The sequence below is a fragment of the Neodiprion virginianus genome, chromosome 4 (assembly GCF_021901495.1).
Source record: "Neodiprion virginianus isolate iyNeoVirg1 chromosome 4, iyNeoVirg1.1, whole genome shotgun sequence".
Lineage (NCBI taxonomy): Eukaryota > Metazoa > Arthropoda > Insecta > Hymenoptera > Diprionidae > Neodiprion > Neodiprion virginianus.
This window is the reverse complement of record NC_060880.1, coordinates 9,466,675-9,483,739: the sequence shown is the minus strand read 5'-3', so window position 1 is coordinate 9,483,739 and position 17,065 is coordinate 9,466,675. Positions and strand designations below refer to the sequence as shown.

Here is a 17,065-nt window from a genome sequence, read left to right as displayed (position 1 = left end):
AACAAAACCAAGTATAGAATCGTCCGGATTCTCATGATTTTACATATGTTTTGGCTTTCTACATTCGTCTTTCTAAAGTCATTTTGGGTATTCGATGTTCCGGTCTAATCAATCCTTTGACCTTTCTATATTTTGGATCTTCTGTATTTCAACTCGTTGCCTTTTTAAATTTTATGATACAGATTTTGAAATCTTTGAAAATTTGATATTGTGACTTTTTTTTCTGATCTTTATACATTTTAACCCCCATCCATCATACCGGATATAAAAGAATGGAAAGATAACATATAATGGTCGCGCAGAAGAATCGTGTAGAATAATTTGAAATCATTACGAGTCATGAAATCACCTACCTCATCATACGACCATTGAAATATTTATTCGCCTACAACACTAAAGAAAATTTAGCTAAAAAAGATATCTATATCAGTCACAATCAGAAAAAAGAATTGTTGCCAAAAACTAAATTAGACCGACAGTTTCCATTCGTGCAATGGTGGGATTCGCCATTTTTAGAGAATTAACAATGTTTATCAAATGCGAAATAAAACAGTCTAAGAATAGTCTAAAGCTATGAGTTTGAAGTTCCTAACGTTGAAGTAACGATGTATTCTTAGAAAAAATTGTATTTTCGCAATTTGAACATTGTCAAAAAGAATTCTCATATTTCGCAAAGTCCCAACTCAACGCCCGTAAATTTATTTAAAAATTGTAACTTGGTGATTTTTTTCTCAATATCTCGTCACGTTAATTTTAGTTATTAATTTCAAACTCGTCCAACACTCAATGGAAGATGACTTAAAACCGACGACAAAATCGACGGTTGGGTGTATTTGGAGTGGAATTTACCAGACAGACGGATAAATAATATGGTATAAATGAACTAAACATAGTTAGGATAAGGATTATCGTCATGATAACATGTGTTACGGTTCAGACGAGTGAAAATTTGTATAACGTAATCAAGACGACAGATATATTGTACAGTGTATATAACTAAAACATTGACCTGGTTATCTCTGCGAAGAATTAATCGTTTTTATGTGAAATTCTGGTCAGTTAGATGCGTTATATATTTTGTAATAAAGAAAACCACTGTGTGCGGAATAAAATATGCTACATTTGTGGTAAAAAATATAGTTGAAATGGGTATTTTTTAAAAAAATCATCACGCAGTGTCTTTTTTTCCGACAGTTTTGAGTAAGACCTGCTCTTTTTTTTATCTCCGTGTAATTCGATCATTACCAGGTTTATTTGATTACTTGATTACTTGATTACCAGAATTATTATCTCTTGCCGAGACATAGTGAAACAACTTGAAAAGCGTTGCGTTTGCGAAATATGAATACTGCGTACGCTTGTACGACTTTCAAGATTTCTGCGTCTGTAGAAATAAATTTCTGCAAACCGTAGCTTTCGAACGATCATTCTGAGAGCAATGTTGTCAGATGGCGATGTGTAAAGTCTATTTTCTGATAAATTAATACTTTAGAGCAAGCGGTAGTTTGCCAGGAAAAATCACACGTTGTCGTAACGAAACATTGGGAAAAAATTATTATTTTCTTGATCGATAGAGTGAGCACAAATTTTTGTGGAAAAAATTCCATGATATTACCGGGTTTTCCAGGACCTAAGACCTAATTTTCCCTGATATTTTCCCAGTTCTAGCGAGTTACTAAAACCACCTAAATCATTTAGCTTATTAAAACACTATGGGGCCATTCAAGTATTAGCTAACGATAAACTGCAGGGACAGGCCAGTCAGAGAAATGTTATCAAATGCTACCCTATAGCAGTAGGCATTCCAAGCAAACGTTAGCTAATATAGGAAATTAGAAGTGCGTGCTCAAAGCCAACACGCCGCCTGTTTCGGAACGATAAAAAAAGAAAGATTAAACGGAGATGTTGATAATGCATTAATTGCTCAATAATAATATATTAGCGCGTATAATGTTTATTGCATGCATTTAAAAAGATAGACAATATATAATATATTTAACACACAATGAATGATGAATTCACGTTTTACACAACACGTTAACGTGCATTAATAATTAATAATGATTAATATTTAATAAAGTAGGAATGAATTGATCAGGATATGACTACAAATGGCATTTCTGTCATTCCCATGCAATAAATCGATTTTCCAATAAACTTCTCAAAAAGCTTTAGCTGACGTACAAACAGTGGTGGGCAAAACAAGCAAACTTTACTAATCGTTATCGCTAGGGGTGGGATGCAAAAATTGCCAAAGAAATGCGTGAGTTAATACTTAATCGATTCAAATTCAATTCGAATTGAAGGAAAATGTAATTTACAAATAAAGTCAGTTTTCTCGACGGCAAAAAGTAAACTCATTATCCCAAAAAATGATTTCCAATTCCCAAGATAGAAAACTGATATTTTCCGTTTGTTCCATGACCAAATTAAAAATTCCCCAACAATTCCAGGTTTTCCGTGAACCCTTTTAAATATCCAAACATTTCCAGGTTTTCGAGGTGTGTGGCTACCCTGATCGAGCTGAAGATTCTCAATAACTGGCAAACTCGGTAATAGGCATGTTTTACATCGCCCGTTGAAGAATACATCAGACCAAATTAATGTAACGTAATAATGACACGAGGCTGAAGTTAGTAACGTTATTCTAATGATTAACGTTTTGGAAAATCGTTATTTCACGGTTCCAGGAATGTCCGAAATTCAGTAAATCGTAATACGGCAAATTGTATTTATCTTTCGAAAACTTAACTACTTCAAAGTCACTACAAACTTGCAAAATAGTAATTTTTCCCCACCAACGTTGCGTTACGTAGACGTTACTAACTTCAGCCACACAATCATGACACTGAGAACGTGACAGGGTGAGAACCTGAGCAAATGCGTTAAGGAAAAGTGAACCGGTATGAAAGGTACGCGAACCACGAGTTCCACATGCGTAGCATGTTCAATGACGCATCAGGTGTCAGTCACCTCAAAACAAGGTTCGCGTAAAGTCGAGCTCGCATTCTCATCGTCTGCATTAGCGCCGCTTCGCAAGGACGAAACGCCGAGTTATCAAAGCGAGTTCCAGTGCAGAGGTGAAGTAACAGATCGCAGAGCGATCCGTGAAATCACCTGCTACGGGAGCACATGGAGATGACGAATAAATAGGTAAAAAAAAAATAAATAAACAAATAAATAAAAAAGCAAACACTTTTTTTCCCTCCCTCATAACCTAGAAAACTCACCCAATGTCGGCACGGAATCAGTATCGGAGCTGCTGCAATTCGCTGTAGAAACAGGTCCTCCGCCAAATATTCCCAATCTCTGCACTCTGGTCACTGTCAAAAATAACACTAGCCACGATTTCTCACACGCTTTACTAGTTCGCGCGAAACGAAGAACTGACGGATACGTGCACTCGATACCTTACTGCCCGGCAGATCAGCTGCGACTAACTTCTACAACCCCAGCGGCTCTGAGCCGAACTCCGTCGCCAGACGGGATCCGGCAGAAACGATAAGCCGAGTTGCAGCGATATTTTGGCAGTCCGTCCGTCGCCTCTGCCGGTCACCGTCGACTGGCTTGTTGGTAAATGGACAGCGAGCGAGCAGCGCGACTTGTTCACTTCGGTCGGTAAGTACCTGTGCAGTTTCCGATAATATATCTTCCGTGAACGTCGAGTATTATTTTCATTGGCGGTCAGCAGCGCTCCGTCGACCAGTGAAGCGGCGGCGCGTCAATTAGGGCGCTATATAGACTTCGGAGCATAGACCATGCATATCCTCCTTAATATATATATATATATATATATAATATAATATATAATTTAATTAATATATATAAAATTCACGTGTCACAGTGTTTGTCACCAAACTCCTCCGAAACGGCTGAACCGATTTCAATGAAATTTTGCATACACATTCGGTAGGTCTGAGAATAGGTTTATAACTTTTTTCATACTTCTTAGTGCTATTGTTTAATAAATATTCTTCATTTAATAATTTTTGGCATCGGTCGATAACTGCACAAGTGATAATTGCTCATCACCGGCTGATACCAGTTTAGCCCGCCAGGTGTCGCTGCTTCCTAATATATATAAAATTCACGTGTCACAGTGTTTGTCACCAAACTCCTCCGAAACGGCTGAACCGATTTCAATTTTGCATACACATTCGGTAGGTCTGAGAATAGGTTTATAACTTTTTTCATATTATTAAACAATAGCACTAAGAAGTATGAAAAAAGTTATAAACCTATTCTCAGACCTACCGAATGTGTATGCGAAATTTCATTGAAATCGGTTCAGCCGTTTCGGAGGAGTTTGGTGACAAACACTGTGACACGTGAATTTTATATATATTAGGATAGGATATTCTCTAGAAATAATTTATATGACAAAACAACGTTTGTCGGGTCAGCTAGTACTTATAGAAATAGACTGCGCGGTAGGGACGGCCACTAGCTACTACTCATCTCTGCTAGCTAAAGGTAATCGATGCAGCGATTAATCGAGTCCAAAAGAACAATCGAATACGATTCGATGGAATCGGAAAAAGTTATCGATCGATCGATTATTTCGTATTTTTTTTCAAACGTTGCACATGAAACAAAACTTCGTCAACTTCAGTACGTAATCTTAATAGCGGAAAAGTTTTTTTTAATAATTGATAGTTTCATCAAAAATATTTTTACAATTTCTGGTGAAAATATTCATCTATCCTTCACTTGTCATTTCAAATAGATAGTAAGTAAGACAATGATGATAATTGATACTTTGATGACATAAATTGATATTGTATTGCATCGGTCATAGGGGTAAAAGACAAAAACCGATTGTGAGGAAAAATCATAAACTTATAAAAATAGACTGAGCACGCCTATAAGATGCACTGACAATTACATATAAAGGACAGAGATATACCGGGAGTACTGCTCTCTCTTTTCAATTGGCGTCATGGTGGGAGACAACGGAGCAGTGGAAGTGGAACAGTTATAGATAAAGACGCATAATTTCGCCTCATTCTCCTCTACCGCCTCGATCCCCGCCACTAATATCGTCAGAGAGAAAAAGGAGTACTCGCGACATATTTGTGTCCTTTAAATGTTTGCTTCAAGCGGCTCATAAGAGCGCTCAGTCTATCTTTATAAGTCTATGGGAAAAATAATCGATTACGCTCGGTTAATAGGAAAATAATAATCGATTTGATCGGAAATTTATTGATTATTTTTGGTCATTCTTAAGCTTCTGCCGGATCTCCAAATTTATTGAAGAGTGAAGTGTGCCGGTAAGAATTCGAGTGCAACAATTTACCTCCTTGTTACATACTATTTTCCATTCGCTAAAGTTAAGAAAGATGTACTGCTCGCGCGAGCCGCGACGGGTTATATACATCGCGCTTACCCGACCAACAAGCTGTCAATTTGCTTTGAAATAGCGCAAAAACCATTGTTTATTCAACAATTTAGTTTATTAATGATACATGATTTTTTCATTATCATTTATGTGAATTATATTTTTTACTTGTGTGCTTTATTATTTAGCTTAATAATTAACCCGTTCACTTTAAAATGAAAATATTCACTCAAAATGCCATTATTTAAGTAAAGAAACACTTTTTGAACGATATTAAGTAGTCTTGTACATGTTTCAGAAATTGAGTTTTTTTTCAAAATTAGCGTTTTTCACGTAATGTGAGAATAATTCTACAAAATAAATAGCGGCAAACGATTTGTTAGAAAATTTTACCCCTATTTCATATACTTGACACTTCCTTAATATGTAGTATATCTCGAAAAAATAGTACAAAAACGAAAATCAAGATTGTACACTATGGTGTACAAAAAAGCAAATGGGTTAATGTGATTTTGATTTCGTTTGTTAGGCTACTTAAATTGCTTAAATATATTAAAACAGAATATTCTAAGAAAAAAATAAGGTGTACTAGAACACATTCTGTCATGATTCGTTTGGAATGTTAATCATTTCTACATTCTTAGGGGAAAACCCAGAGCACGTGCAAAAACTTCGAGAAAAAATAGGAATGTTGTTTACACGTCACAAGGCCCCTTGACTCTTCGGGTTTTATGGTGCTTCATAAATAAATTGGAATGTGAAATTCAATTGTGTGTTCTAGGTAGACTTGAGAGTGATTGCTCTTATCATCGTACGTACAGCACTCATGAAATATAATAAAATTCGTTGAAATCTTGTGAAATGTACTGAAATCCCGTGAAGTATTTTGAAATCATTTGAAATACTACAATACCTCATGAAATCATGAATAACGATTGAAATCATCTAAAATCTCAGAAATATTTGTAATTACATGAAATTCTTGACATCGTGTAATCATGAAATCTGGTTTACACCCACCACATGCCTTGGTTGGGAAGGCCCAATTAAGTACAAATAAATTAAGACTTTGGTGACCTCTGCAACATCGATCGAGTGGCAACCTGGTAAGATACGGTAAATTTTGTAACGAATGTAGCTTGTTTAGGAATTCACGAGTCACTTATAAAAACATACCGGGACAATCTCTCGAAACTTGAAAATCAACTGCGCATGCGCGAGTTTTATCGGCTGTTTATGCAGGCTGGCTATCCCGAGTTTCAGCTGTCGAACTGTTTCTAGCGGCGATGTAGTTGATACGAATTTTCGAGGTTAGAATTTCAAATAATTGAGGCAGTGACTCGGAAAGGTTTCGGAAGTATTTGTTATTGGGTTGGAAAGTTGATTCTTCAAAGAACGGTCGGAATTTAATGCTTAAGCTCTTTGAAAATTCAAACGTATACATTTTGTGTACGTTGGCCCCCTGCATCGCGGCAAACAAGAATATCGCTGTGGGAGGATTTCGCAAACCAATGAGATTGAACTATTTGGCGCGTGCGCAGTTGATCTTTAAGTTTTAAGAGATTGTTCCGGTATGTGATAGAATCGTTTATGATAATGGCTTCGAATAAAATTATTACGAATTATTCGTTTCTTTGTTTTTATAATCTCTTCCCTGACCATGAAAAAAGACGAAGTACAGAATCCAAGAAGACATACTCACATTGTGTCAACTTTGAAAAATATTTGGTTCGCTAATAAGAGCATAGGTCGTTCCCCAGTAATCTATTCATGATTCAAAAATCTAGAATCACACCTTTACAAATTGATAATACTTACTTTTCTACAGTATAACTAGTCTTATATTAAATAATAAATTATTGTGCCAATTAACAAAAAGGGCAACAGCAGATAAAAAATTTGTTGATAATTTGACGAAAAAACATAACAATGCCTCAAGATTCATGGCCATAAAGACGACTTCCCTCAGATTAGCACACATAATGGCTTAAAAAATCGTTTATAAGGCAATGAATTCTCTGGCGTTGGTATACATATATGTTTTTACCGCCATTTGTACGATTTTTGGCTCCGTTACTATCTGGAAACAGATTTATAACGATACATTTCATAAAACAAAGTAAAAGCCATCGATAATGCATATGACTCAATATAATAAAAAACTTTATTATAAAATAATCTCAATAAATAAAAAATCACCCTGTGTTTCAGTTACCCATGTATGAAATTGAACAGCACGTTACCCGTCCTCATACTTTACCGAAATAATGATTGGAAATCCTTTTTCTAATAATTTACCCGATGCCAATAATTGGCAAAATGTTACGATTTTTCGAAAATTTGAACAGATTTGTTGAATTTTGGTGACAAGAAAATATTTCAATGATTTAAAGGGAACAGCTATCATCAAATCAAAGGTTACATATATTTTGAAAACAAATTGTATAAATTAAACTTCCCTCATATTTTGAACCAACCGCAACCTTAGGCTACATTTAAATTCTAATTGTATAATTATTGCCTTTCTTCTTAATTGTTCTATTAAGTTATTCAAATGCTTCAATACTGATGTCGGTATCAGTTATAAAAATTCTAAATTACTAAAATATATAATAATATGATAATAATAATATTAAGTGATGTACGAAACAGCATAACACGAAGTAAAAAAAAAGAATAAAATTCGGTAAACTTAGTTTTCAAATGTGAATAAAATTAAAGTGCGGCTAGCAATCTCAGTGATTTGTTATCTTAAGAATTAATATTTCACTCATTTTATTTAGTATACTTTTTTCTCTACCAGAGCCATTTTATGTATAGAGATGGATACAATCATTCTTACTAATTAGTTCATTAAAAAAAAATATGTACTCTGTTTCGGCTTAAATACAAGAAATTCCAAGTTTATTCTAGAGTCCGTATTTAATTGTAAGTGGAAGAGAGTAATCAATACTATTAGAAATTCTGGTTCTTAGCCAAAATCATGTGCTTTATAGACTCTTTTTACAATCTACATAGCAAGAACGATAATATTCATCTTCAAGCAGACCACTTAGCACCGAAAAATAGCTCATTCAATCACCATGAATGCAAATAAAATTTGACAGATTGGAGAGCCAGAAGAGAATCCTTCCAAGACTAGGGTATCACAATAACAACAGTATCCAAGCTATTTTAAAAATGTGATCGTGAATTGCCAACCAGAGTGACTTTTCAAGTTCGGACAGATGTTAGCAATTATTTCCCAGAGGTAGAGAATAGGTAAATAATATTTAACAAGCAATCGCTTGACCATTTTATGATTTATAATACCGATATATTGTATACAAGGGCTCAAAATCAAGTCTGCGTCTATATGCAGCCAGCAAACTAAAACATGTTTTGAGTGGATTTCTTTGAAATGATCTCAACGTTCAAAAGCAAAAGACAGTCAAAGTTGGAATGTATGTAGAAAAGAAGAATGGAAGTTACTAAACGCCTACAAATTCTATTCACATTTGGAACTAGTTTTTCGTCCTGTTGTTATTCAAACTGTTCGTTATACCGAATGAGAAGTTCATTCTATATCCCGAAAGCATTTAAATTTCATGTCCGCATATTTGGTACTTTTGTGTAAGTTACATAGCCGGATAAAACTCGGTAAGCCCAAACAGCAGCAAAGTAAAACGAAAAAATAATCAATATCAATCCGACCAAGTTATAAACTAAAATCTGCACAAACCGATTTGGCTGCCAAAGTATTGTAAATTGGACTAACTTCTCGTGCGTATCTGAAACACAGAGGAAACCACAAGCAAGTTAGATAATACATTGAAAAATCATTATGGAGGTTGAACTGCTTCCTAGGTGAGGGAATTGAAGGTAAAAATTCTTGGATGCCGAAATGTTTCTCGGCAAGCCACATTACGCCCTACAGAACCTAAAAAGTAACACCTTTGCTGATATTTTTGTTGATCATGCCCAAAGCATGTGATCAAACTATTCCAAATTTTATAGATAGTTTTTCAGGTGGGTGTTTTTATGTCGCGTAATTCATTCAACTTTCTTATCATCAACTATTAATTTCATTGATAGCAACACGATTTCAATAAGACTGTTCTCTCATAAGAGACTATGAATTACACTTAAAGTTGAAAGTTAAGTTTTGGAAAACGACACAGTCGAATCTAATAAAGTTCACATCAACGGAAAAATGTGTCTTAGTCAAACTTCACCCTCAAATTTTAAGTTTACGTCTGATAAACGACTAAACAGTCCAACCTCCAACAACTATTACCTGAATCTCACAGAAATTACGCACCAACAGAAGCTAGTCCGTAACCAATGTAAGGGGTTCCCATTCTGTACGAACAAGTCGGTATTTGAACCTCGTGAATATCTCCCATATCAAGACGTAGATGAAACAACCGATTTTCATGTGGAGGTAAGATCCAAATATCACTTAATTGATTTGTCGCCATATCTAAGCTGGTATGCATCGCCTTGTGGTCGTGAGCAGAAAAAATCAACTGTGGTGACAGCTCTTTGACTACCTAATCAACAAGAGAAGAAATATTTCAGAAGATATAACTAATGCAAGTATAAGAAGCAAGATTACAATACTTTAATGGACGAGGTTACAATAGTTATAAAGCAATAAGAGGTACCTTTACGTGTCTCTTTCAATTATAGAAATCGAAGTGCGCCTTTTCTTTAACCTCATCAATAAATTTTAAAAAGATCAATACTATTAAAGTCATGGTCCGTATTTTAAATGTGATCCTTAAATATCCCGAAGAACATTAAATCAAGGAATGTATAATAATATAAGACTCTGTTTGACTGTCCAAAGAAAAACTTCACCTACTGCTACCACTAATAGTCACCAGTTTTCATGAACTAGACGAATAAGCGTTACGCTTGTTTCACATATTCTACTTACATTTTGAACAAAACTGCCAGGAGAGAACAGCAATGGCATGTGGCTCAGCACCACATTCGTAGTATTCCTTTCTGAATAATCATTCAAAAATGCGTCGCTGGGTGCTCCAGGAACAGAATGGGTCAGTCTGTTTACCTGACACAGAGTAATAGTCGTTATTGTGAAGATAAGTGGATCTCAGAAATGGATTCGACTTCCATTCGGACAGTTTCCTGTAATTGATAATCAATACACGGATCTGAATTCTTAGACCCTTCTACTCTTGGATTTTACAGAAGGCCAACCTTAAGATTTCAATGTTCTCTTGCGACTCATAAATACTTAAAAAAAATATTTCATGAAAATATGTTTGAAATCTTATCAAATGTTTCGTAGTAAATTTCGAAGAAAATAATGTTAGAGTATTTTAAACTTATTTTACACTGTATTACTCGATAACAGTGTAAAATATTTCAGAAAGTATTTCCGATGTATTTGGTTGTCAGATTTTAAAGCCACGTCAAATATTTTTACATAATGTTTTTACAACGATTTAGCCATTCGTTCAATGCGAATTTTTGCGATGCTGACAAATATTTGCACAAAATATTAGAAAAATATTTCGGAGAACTTATGAAATTATGATCAGAAAATATTTGATAATTAATAAAGTAAATGGATAACTAATAAAATATGAAATGTTTTTACTACAACATTTTCAAAACATTGCAAATGCAATATCGCTACGAAAGAAGTTAGTCCCGTCTGCCACGGAAAAATCTTGTTCACGCCGCAGTTGTAGATCTTAAAACGGAACTGCAGTGTGATGATCATGAAATTGTTTCCAACAAAATATTCATCTCAAAATTCACTTTGCGAAACACGGATAAAATCGAGGTGGATGTTATTTAATAATTAGTGTATATAAATAACCAAACATCTTCAAGTAGGGTGCAGCTTATTTTTCCGATATTAGATCACATCAAATTGTGAATTAAGTAAAAAGTTTCTACCGGAGAAAGGTAGTGTATACAACAAGGCTAAGCCTAGATAAACAATGGGAGAGAATAAAAACTGTATGTAAGTGTATGTAAAACCGGACAATGTCACATCGAAAAGATCAACGTCTAAATGCAGAAGTTGAAGTAAGCTTCCACAATCTCACAGCTGCTCAATAGACGAATCGCAGAAAATAAGCAAAAATGACATCAAAGATGGCTCAGTCTCAAACTGTAAACCAGTAGATGATAAGATCTGTGGTAAGAAGTCAAGGCCGTTCTGAGATGCTGAAGTCAACCCAAACGGAAGACTGAAAATTGATAACGTCCAATGGGCACTAATAAAATATGCCGGCGAAGAGGGGAAGTAATATCTGTGGACTGTGCCGGCTAACATCTGTTGTGAATATGAATAATCAAACTTTCAAGAGACTTTATTTTTTTATTTTTCCCGTCGGACGAATTTTGTCGAATGATAAAAAATTTTATTAGAAAATTTCGGATTCGCGTGTTAACACTCGCCAGCGACGGATATGTTTCTGTGGCTCTGTGCTCCTGCTATAAGCTCGTAAAATAAGATACCAGACAGATTCACTTATTACAATTGTCAACTTGAACAGTCAAAATACTTAAAAATACCAATGGGTACATAAACCAAAATGAAAAGTGCAGTGATATTCAGACGGTGGGGCTGGTTAGCTCTTTGATTTAAATCAGCATGTCAGGCAACGTGGATCATATGTATCAACTACTTACTGAAGTGAGTGCTTACGTGCGAAAACTTAAATAATCCGATGTTGAAATCATAGTTGACATAGAGGAAATAGAAACGCTCAGAACGAGGTCAGTAATCTATACCAAATCTTAAAGAACAAGGTCCTGCTCATGGCTAAAAAAAATCAACATGTCCAACAATATTCTGCTATATAACAATTCAGATAACAATGAATTTAATAAATATCTATACAACAGTGACAAAGAAATACTCGAAAAAACTGAAGTAAATATTTCCGATACTTATATCAATACAATATACACAGACTAAGAAAGATACCAGGAAAGCACTCAATCATGATCAAACTCATTGCTTCCAGGTGGAAAAAACTGTTTTGCAACAAGAACTTTGAAGCCTTAAATTAGTACATTATATAACAAGGGAATTAGATCGAAGATATATTCCCAGAGGTAGGTTTGCTGCCTGAGCAAAGCAAGGCTAGTAATCACCCGCGGCAAAATCAGTTTTATTCTCGTCTTGCATACATGATTTTATTCCCAACTTAACTGTGGCCACTTTAATTGACTTGAAAAATAGTTACCTCATGGGCGGGAGAAAAGTGTTATTTTTCGCGAATGAACGGGGAATAAGAACTTTTTGCCGCAAATGCGAAAAATAAGAATTTTTCTCTTGCAGATGTGGAAACCAAGAACTTTTCTCACATAAATGAGGGAACAACGTATGAAAGAGAATCTTATGCTACTTTGTCCTACTTTTTAGGTCAATGAAGTGGCCATTGCAGTTCAGTCCAAAATGAATATAGATTTTGTAAAGAAAGAGAAAAGAAGAATAGTCTACTAAAAACCCGAAAAGGGCTGAGAGAAGTCTGAATAACTACCACCATGGAAGAAGATAAACTGTATCATAACAACCGCTGCCTTGCACAAGAAGAAATCTCCGGCCTACTAGAAAACAAACCACTGTAAAATACACCAGAAAAGAATGACTTGTGGTAGACTAATTTACCAATGCAGTAAACACAGCGGCCAAATCTAAACCTAATCACACCCGCGGCACCACAAGGGTCCTATCAGTCACCTCTAGATGACTATCTTAACATTAACAGAGTAAATCAGAATATCGACATTTTTGCTTAAATAAAATTCCCTGACTTTTCGCATGAAAGTTGGGCCATATTGGCCACTTTTATGACTAAAAGCTCCAAAAATTGTCCACCTTCAATACATAAATTTGGATTTGAAACCACAGAGAATCACTTCATTTCACACAAATAATTAGAAATTGAACAATACCATTTACGAAAGTTAGCTTAGCTGAATTTACGAAGCATAACTCAAGTTTAACAACAATTTATAAAAAAAAGTACGTTTCTCCCTTTGGTCCATCATAATTCCCTGACTTTTCCTTGACTTTTCCCGATAGACGAAACTCCCTAACCAGATCCGGTTTTCCCGGTCTGTCACCACCCTAAAAATCTCGTGGCAAGCCTAAAATTTGAAGATCGATTTTCTTAAGGCTACTGTGAAAAGAGCATTAGACAACGCATCTAAACTTTTTCACTGCGTGGTGTGAGACGCAAAACTTATCCAACCGGGAGCAGCATTTATTATCCTGCAGATCTTAGTGGGTGCTGAACTTTCATAAAAAATACATGTATTCAATCCATGTAATTAATATAGCAACTTACCTTAAAAAAATTCACGCTTTTGTAACTTAAAGTATCAGGTTGACTATATGTAAATTCAAATCTGTCTGAAATATGTGCAGATACGGTATCCTCTTCGCCACCGACATCGTTGTCTCCAGGTAAATAAATTTTCTACACGAAAAGCAATTCCTACATTAATCTTTGTGCAGGCAAAAGAGTTACTTTCTAATTATGCATTAATTTTCAATAATTATTCTTTCACCATTCTGTACATCAATTCAATCATTGATCGTCAATAAAATGGAAATAATTAATTTTTGAATCGAGTATTCAATTAGTTCCGACGTTATTATGTTTCATGATAACAAATAGTTGCAATTGTATAACACATACCATCACATCATCTGGCGTTTGAAATATAGAATCAAACCTCCGTTTATACTTTTCGAAATATTCTCCAGATGCGATATGACCCTCGTCCATTAAATCACCCAGGAAAGCAATCACATGAGGTTGTGAATGCGCGAGAGCTCTTGCAAATGTTTTCCGCAAGTAACTAGAAATATGAATAATTGGGAGAAAAAATTCCAAGATTATTGAATCCTAGTTCTTTGCTATTTCATTATGTTGAAGTCTATACCGGTAATGTAGCAAATAAAACAAAGAAAACTCAATTGTCTCAATCAATAGGATTTACTCCAACTGAAACTCAATAAATTTCAGGATCGATACATGCAACAGTGTTTGAAATTTAGCGATTCATTTATTTGGTCATAAGCATATCAAATTATTGATTCAATTTATTCCAAGTTGCCATATTCAAAAGCTTGTTTCCTTTTTGCCTTTTCTTAGAGTTTAATAATTGCAGTAATTGGCATTTACACTTGTATTTTATAGTCTTATTTAATATCACAACTCCAACTTCATTCTTTGTCAGCCTATATACTAGTAGTATTATCAACAAATTTACCTGTCACTATCCCAAATTGCCACTGATGCACCGGGATAATTCTCATTTTTGATTCCCAAAATTTGTGGATCGGCAACAAGTAAGATCCTTGTACAATCTGTGCACTTATGGAAGGCCCAATGCAGTCTTTGAAGTTCATAAGCAATGAATTCATTATAGGCCACAGTCAGCCCAATAATTAATACAACCGCACCGATTTTATTTTTCAACCTGCAAGAAATATGAGCCTTTTTGATTATTCAAACGATCATAAGCTACTGAACATCACGCTAAACAAAAAAGAACATAAATTTTGAAACGAACAGAATATGCAAACACATATTAGCTAAAGTTACCATTTTCGTGTGTAGTAAAAAGCATCTCACACCGGCGACTTCTTTGCCTTAAGGTCATCACTTTCTACGAAATACAAAGCAGGTATGTAAAAGAATGCGTACAAAATTCAATTATACGTAGAACTTCATGATTTATGCCAGTAGCAAAAAAAATTTTCTTTTGAAATAATTCTTCGTCAACTTGTCATCGAAGCTCATATCTTTTATTTCCATGATTATTCTATTCATTGAATAGCTACAGTTTTCTAAAAGTAAATTAGTTCTTCTCATGAATTCTATAAAACTTGACAAAATTCCCAACATAGGGTAGGTGCACTGTTTTGGGCCACCTTAGTACAGCCATATCAATTACATATACATAAAGGCATGGCCACAAATAATAGCATCAAGCCGTTTGACCAGCTTTGATCATTATATAACTGGATTCGAATTCCTTCAAGTGGACTGTGGTGCAAATTCGCATCAGCTGTATGTGTATTTCAAATGCGTCCGGTATTAGGTGTGTATTCAAGAGGTTAAACAACCGAGTATTGAGTTCTGTTCAATATCGTGACTGTAAGGTGCGTTTTCATAATTCATTTAATAATTAAACACAATTTTCAGTACCATACATAAGTAAAACATTGGATATGTGTAACAAAAGATAGGGAGATGGCCACAAATGATTGTCTCTGCCCTACATACCTGTGAAATAAATGACAAACTATTTTTCGAACAAAACCCCACCCAGAAAATCCTAGCTAGTGTAAGTCAAACGAACATATGAATTGGTCTATGATTTGAAAGTACATATTGAAAGATTGATGATTGTAAGGCAAAAGTAAGCCGGTTGACGCGAAAATTATTACCTTGATTTTACAAAATAAAATACTAATAGTAAAAGTAAGCAATCACAGCAAGACAAAGATAAACATGTTTGCAATTACGAATAAGTATGCGACAGAATATATTCACCTGCTCCTTCTGATCATGGTCGTGTTTGTAATGCTCACACAGATAAGCAACGTTGTCAGATTCGATTAGATTAAAATAGTACAAGATTATACGCGATAAGTCAGTCATGCCATGCGAGATTACCGTAATGTGTTCAACTACGCATGTGACTGCCGACTTGAAATTCGGTTACGTCTTCAATTCTGATCTTTCGACGTAGCGTCAATCGCGGAAGGTCCATTCTCACTGCGTAAAAGATCATCGACCTTCGTGCCGATGAATCATGATCAAACCATTCGCTGTTTGTGTTCAGATGCGTACAAAATTGACAATATTCACTTGGGGTGGTCACCGTGTACGCATGGGCATTCGAGGGGTACAACTTGTTCGTTCTTCAATGAATGAAAATAACAATAACCTCTGCATTGTCTGAAGATGTATGATGCGTTATGTGGAGACGACAGGAACTGCTAGGGTAGAGTCAGTGATGCGTTCTCGTACGAAAGGCTGAAGTGTGGGAGAAAATTGTAGTATCCGCCATGCCGACTCGATTTTTATATCTTTAGTGAACGCCGATGGTTATTCGAACAGAATGATATTTGATTCCAATTGCTCTAAATTGCATCTAATCTTTCTCTTATTTTTGTTAATTATTTCTGCAGGATTTTTCAGAAAATCAAGAAAAACATAAAAGTGGTGTTTCATGAGGTGAGGTGCCATGGAATTTGGTCGAATTCGAATTGATGTTTTGCCATAGTGATGATAAATGATAAAGGCCGTGTTCGTAAATTGACTGACAGTACTGAAAATTCCCTACGACAGAGTCAGAGCTATCCATGAACTTGGAAGCATAAAAGAGATGAAAGATTGCTGACAGTACTGTCAGTCAATTTTCGAACACGGCTATAGTGGGCAAAATGCAGGGCTTGCCATAATACTTTTACGGTTGGCATCAGTGGAAAGGTCCTACTGTTACGTCATTGTTACGTTCTGGACGTGGAGGGAGTATAATTAGACGCCGGCGCGACAGTTCCCGGAAATTCCAGTAGTTAGCGACTGGGATCCGTGGATGAAAACGCAGCTAGACGCACGGTCAGTAGTTTAGGTCGCCGAATACCAATTAAGCGTAAGAATGCATTGGACAACTCGGTTCAATTGCTTGTTTTAGATAAACCGAGATTTATTCCTAATAGACGATTATTAATTA

General features: G+C 35.3%; 2 protein-coding genes across 6 annotated transcripts in view; both read right to left on the bottom strand.

The window, feature by feature from the left end:
- The window catches only part of LOC124302303 (protein-tyrosine sulfotransferase), a 270,777-nt gene extending 267,328 nt beyond the window's left edge, over positions 1-3,449 (bottom strand). For all 5 annotated transcript variants that reach the window (XM_046758305.1, XM_046758307.1, XM_046758303.1 and 2 more), the window contains exon 1: positions 3,231-3,449. The gene's annotated coding sequence lies outside the window, so the exon portion shown is untranslated. The remainder of the gene's footprint in view (positions 1-3,230) is intronic.
- A 4,899-nt stretch (positions 3,450-8,348) lies between these two features.
- Positions 8,349-16,305, bottom strand: LOC124302337 (uncharacterized protein C630.12). Its single transcript, XM_046758441.1, has 7 exons — positions 15,880-16,305; positions 14,591-14,800; positions 14,014-14,176; positions 13,660-13,791; positions 10,260-10,394; positions 9,639-9,870; positions 8,349-9,108 (listed from the first exon to the last, which is right to left on the bottom strand). The coding sequence occupies exons 1-7, from the start codon at positions 15,894-15,896 to the stop codon at positions 8,924-8,926; spliced, it is 1,074 nt and encodes a 357-aa protein (XP_046614397.1). The 5' UTR covers positions 15,897-16,305; the 3' UTR covers positions 8,349-8,923.
- Between the last annotated feature and the right edge of the window lie 760 nt (positions 16,306-17,065).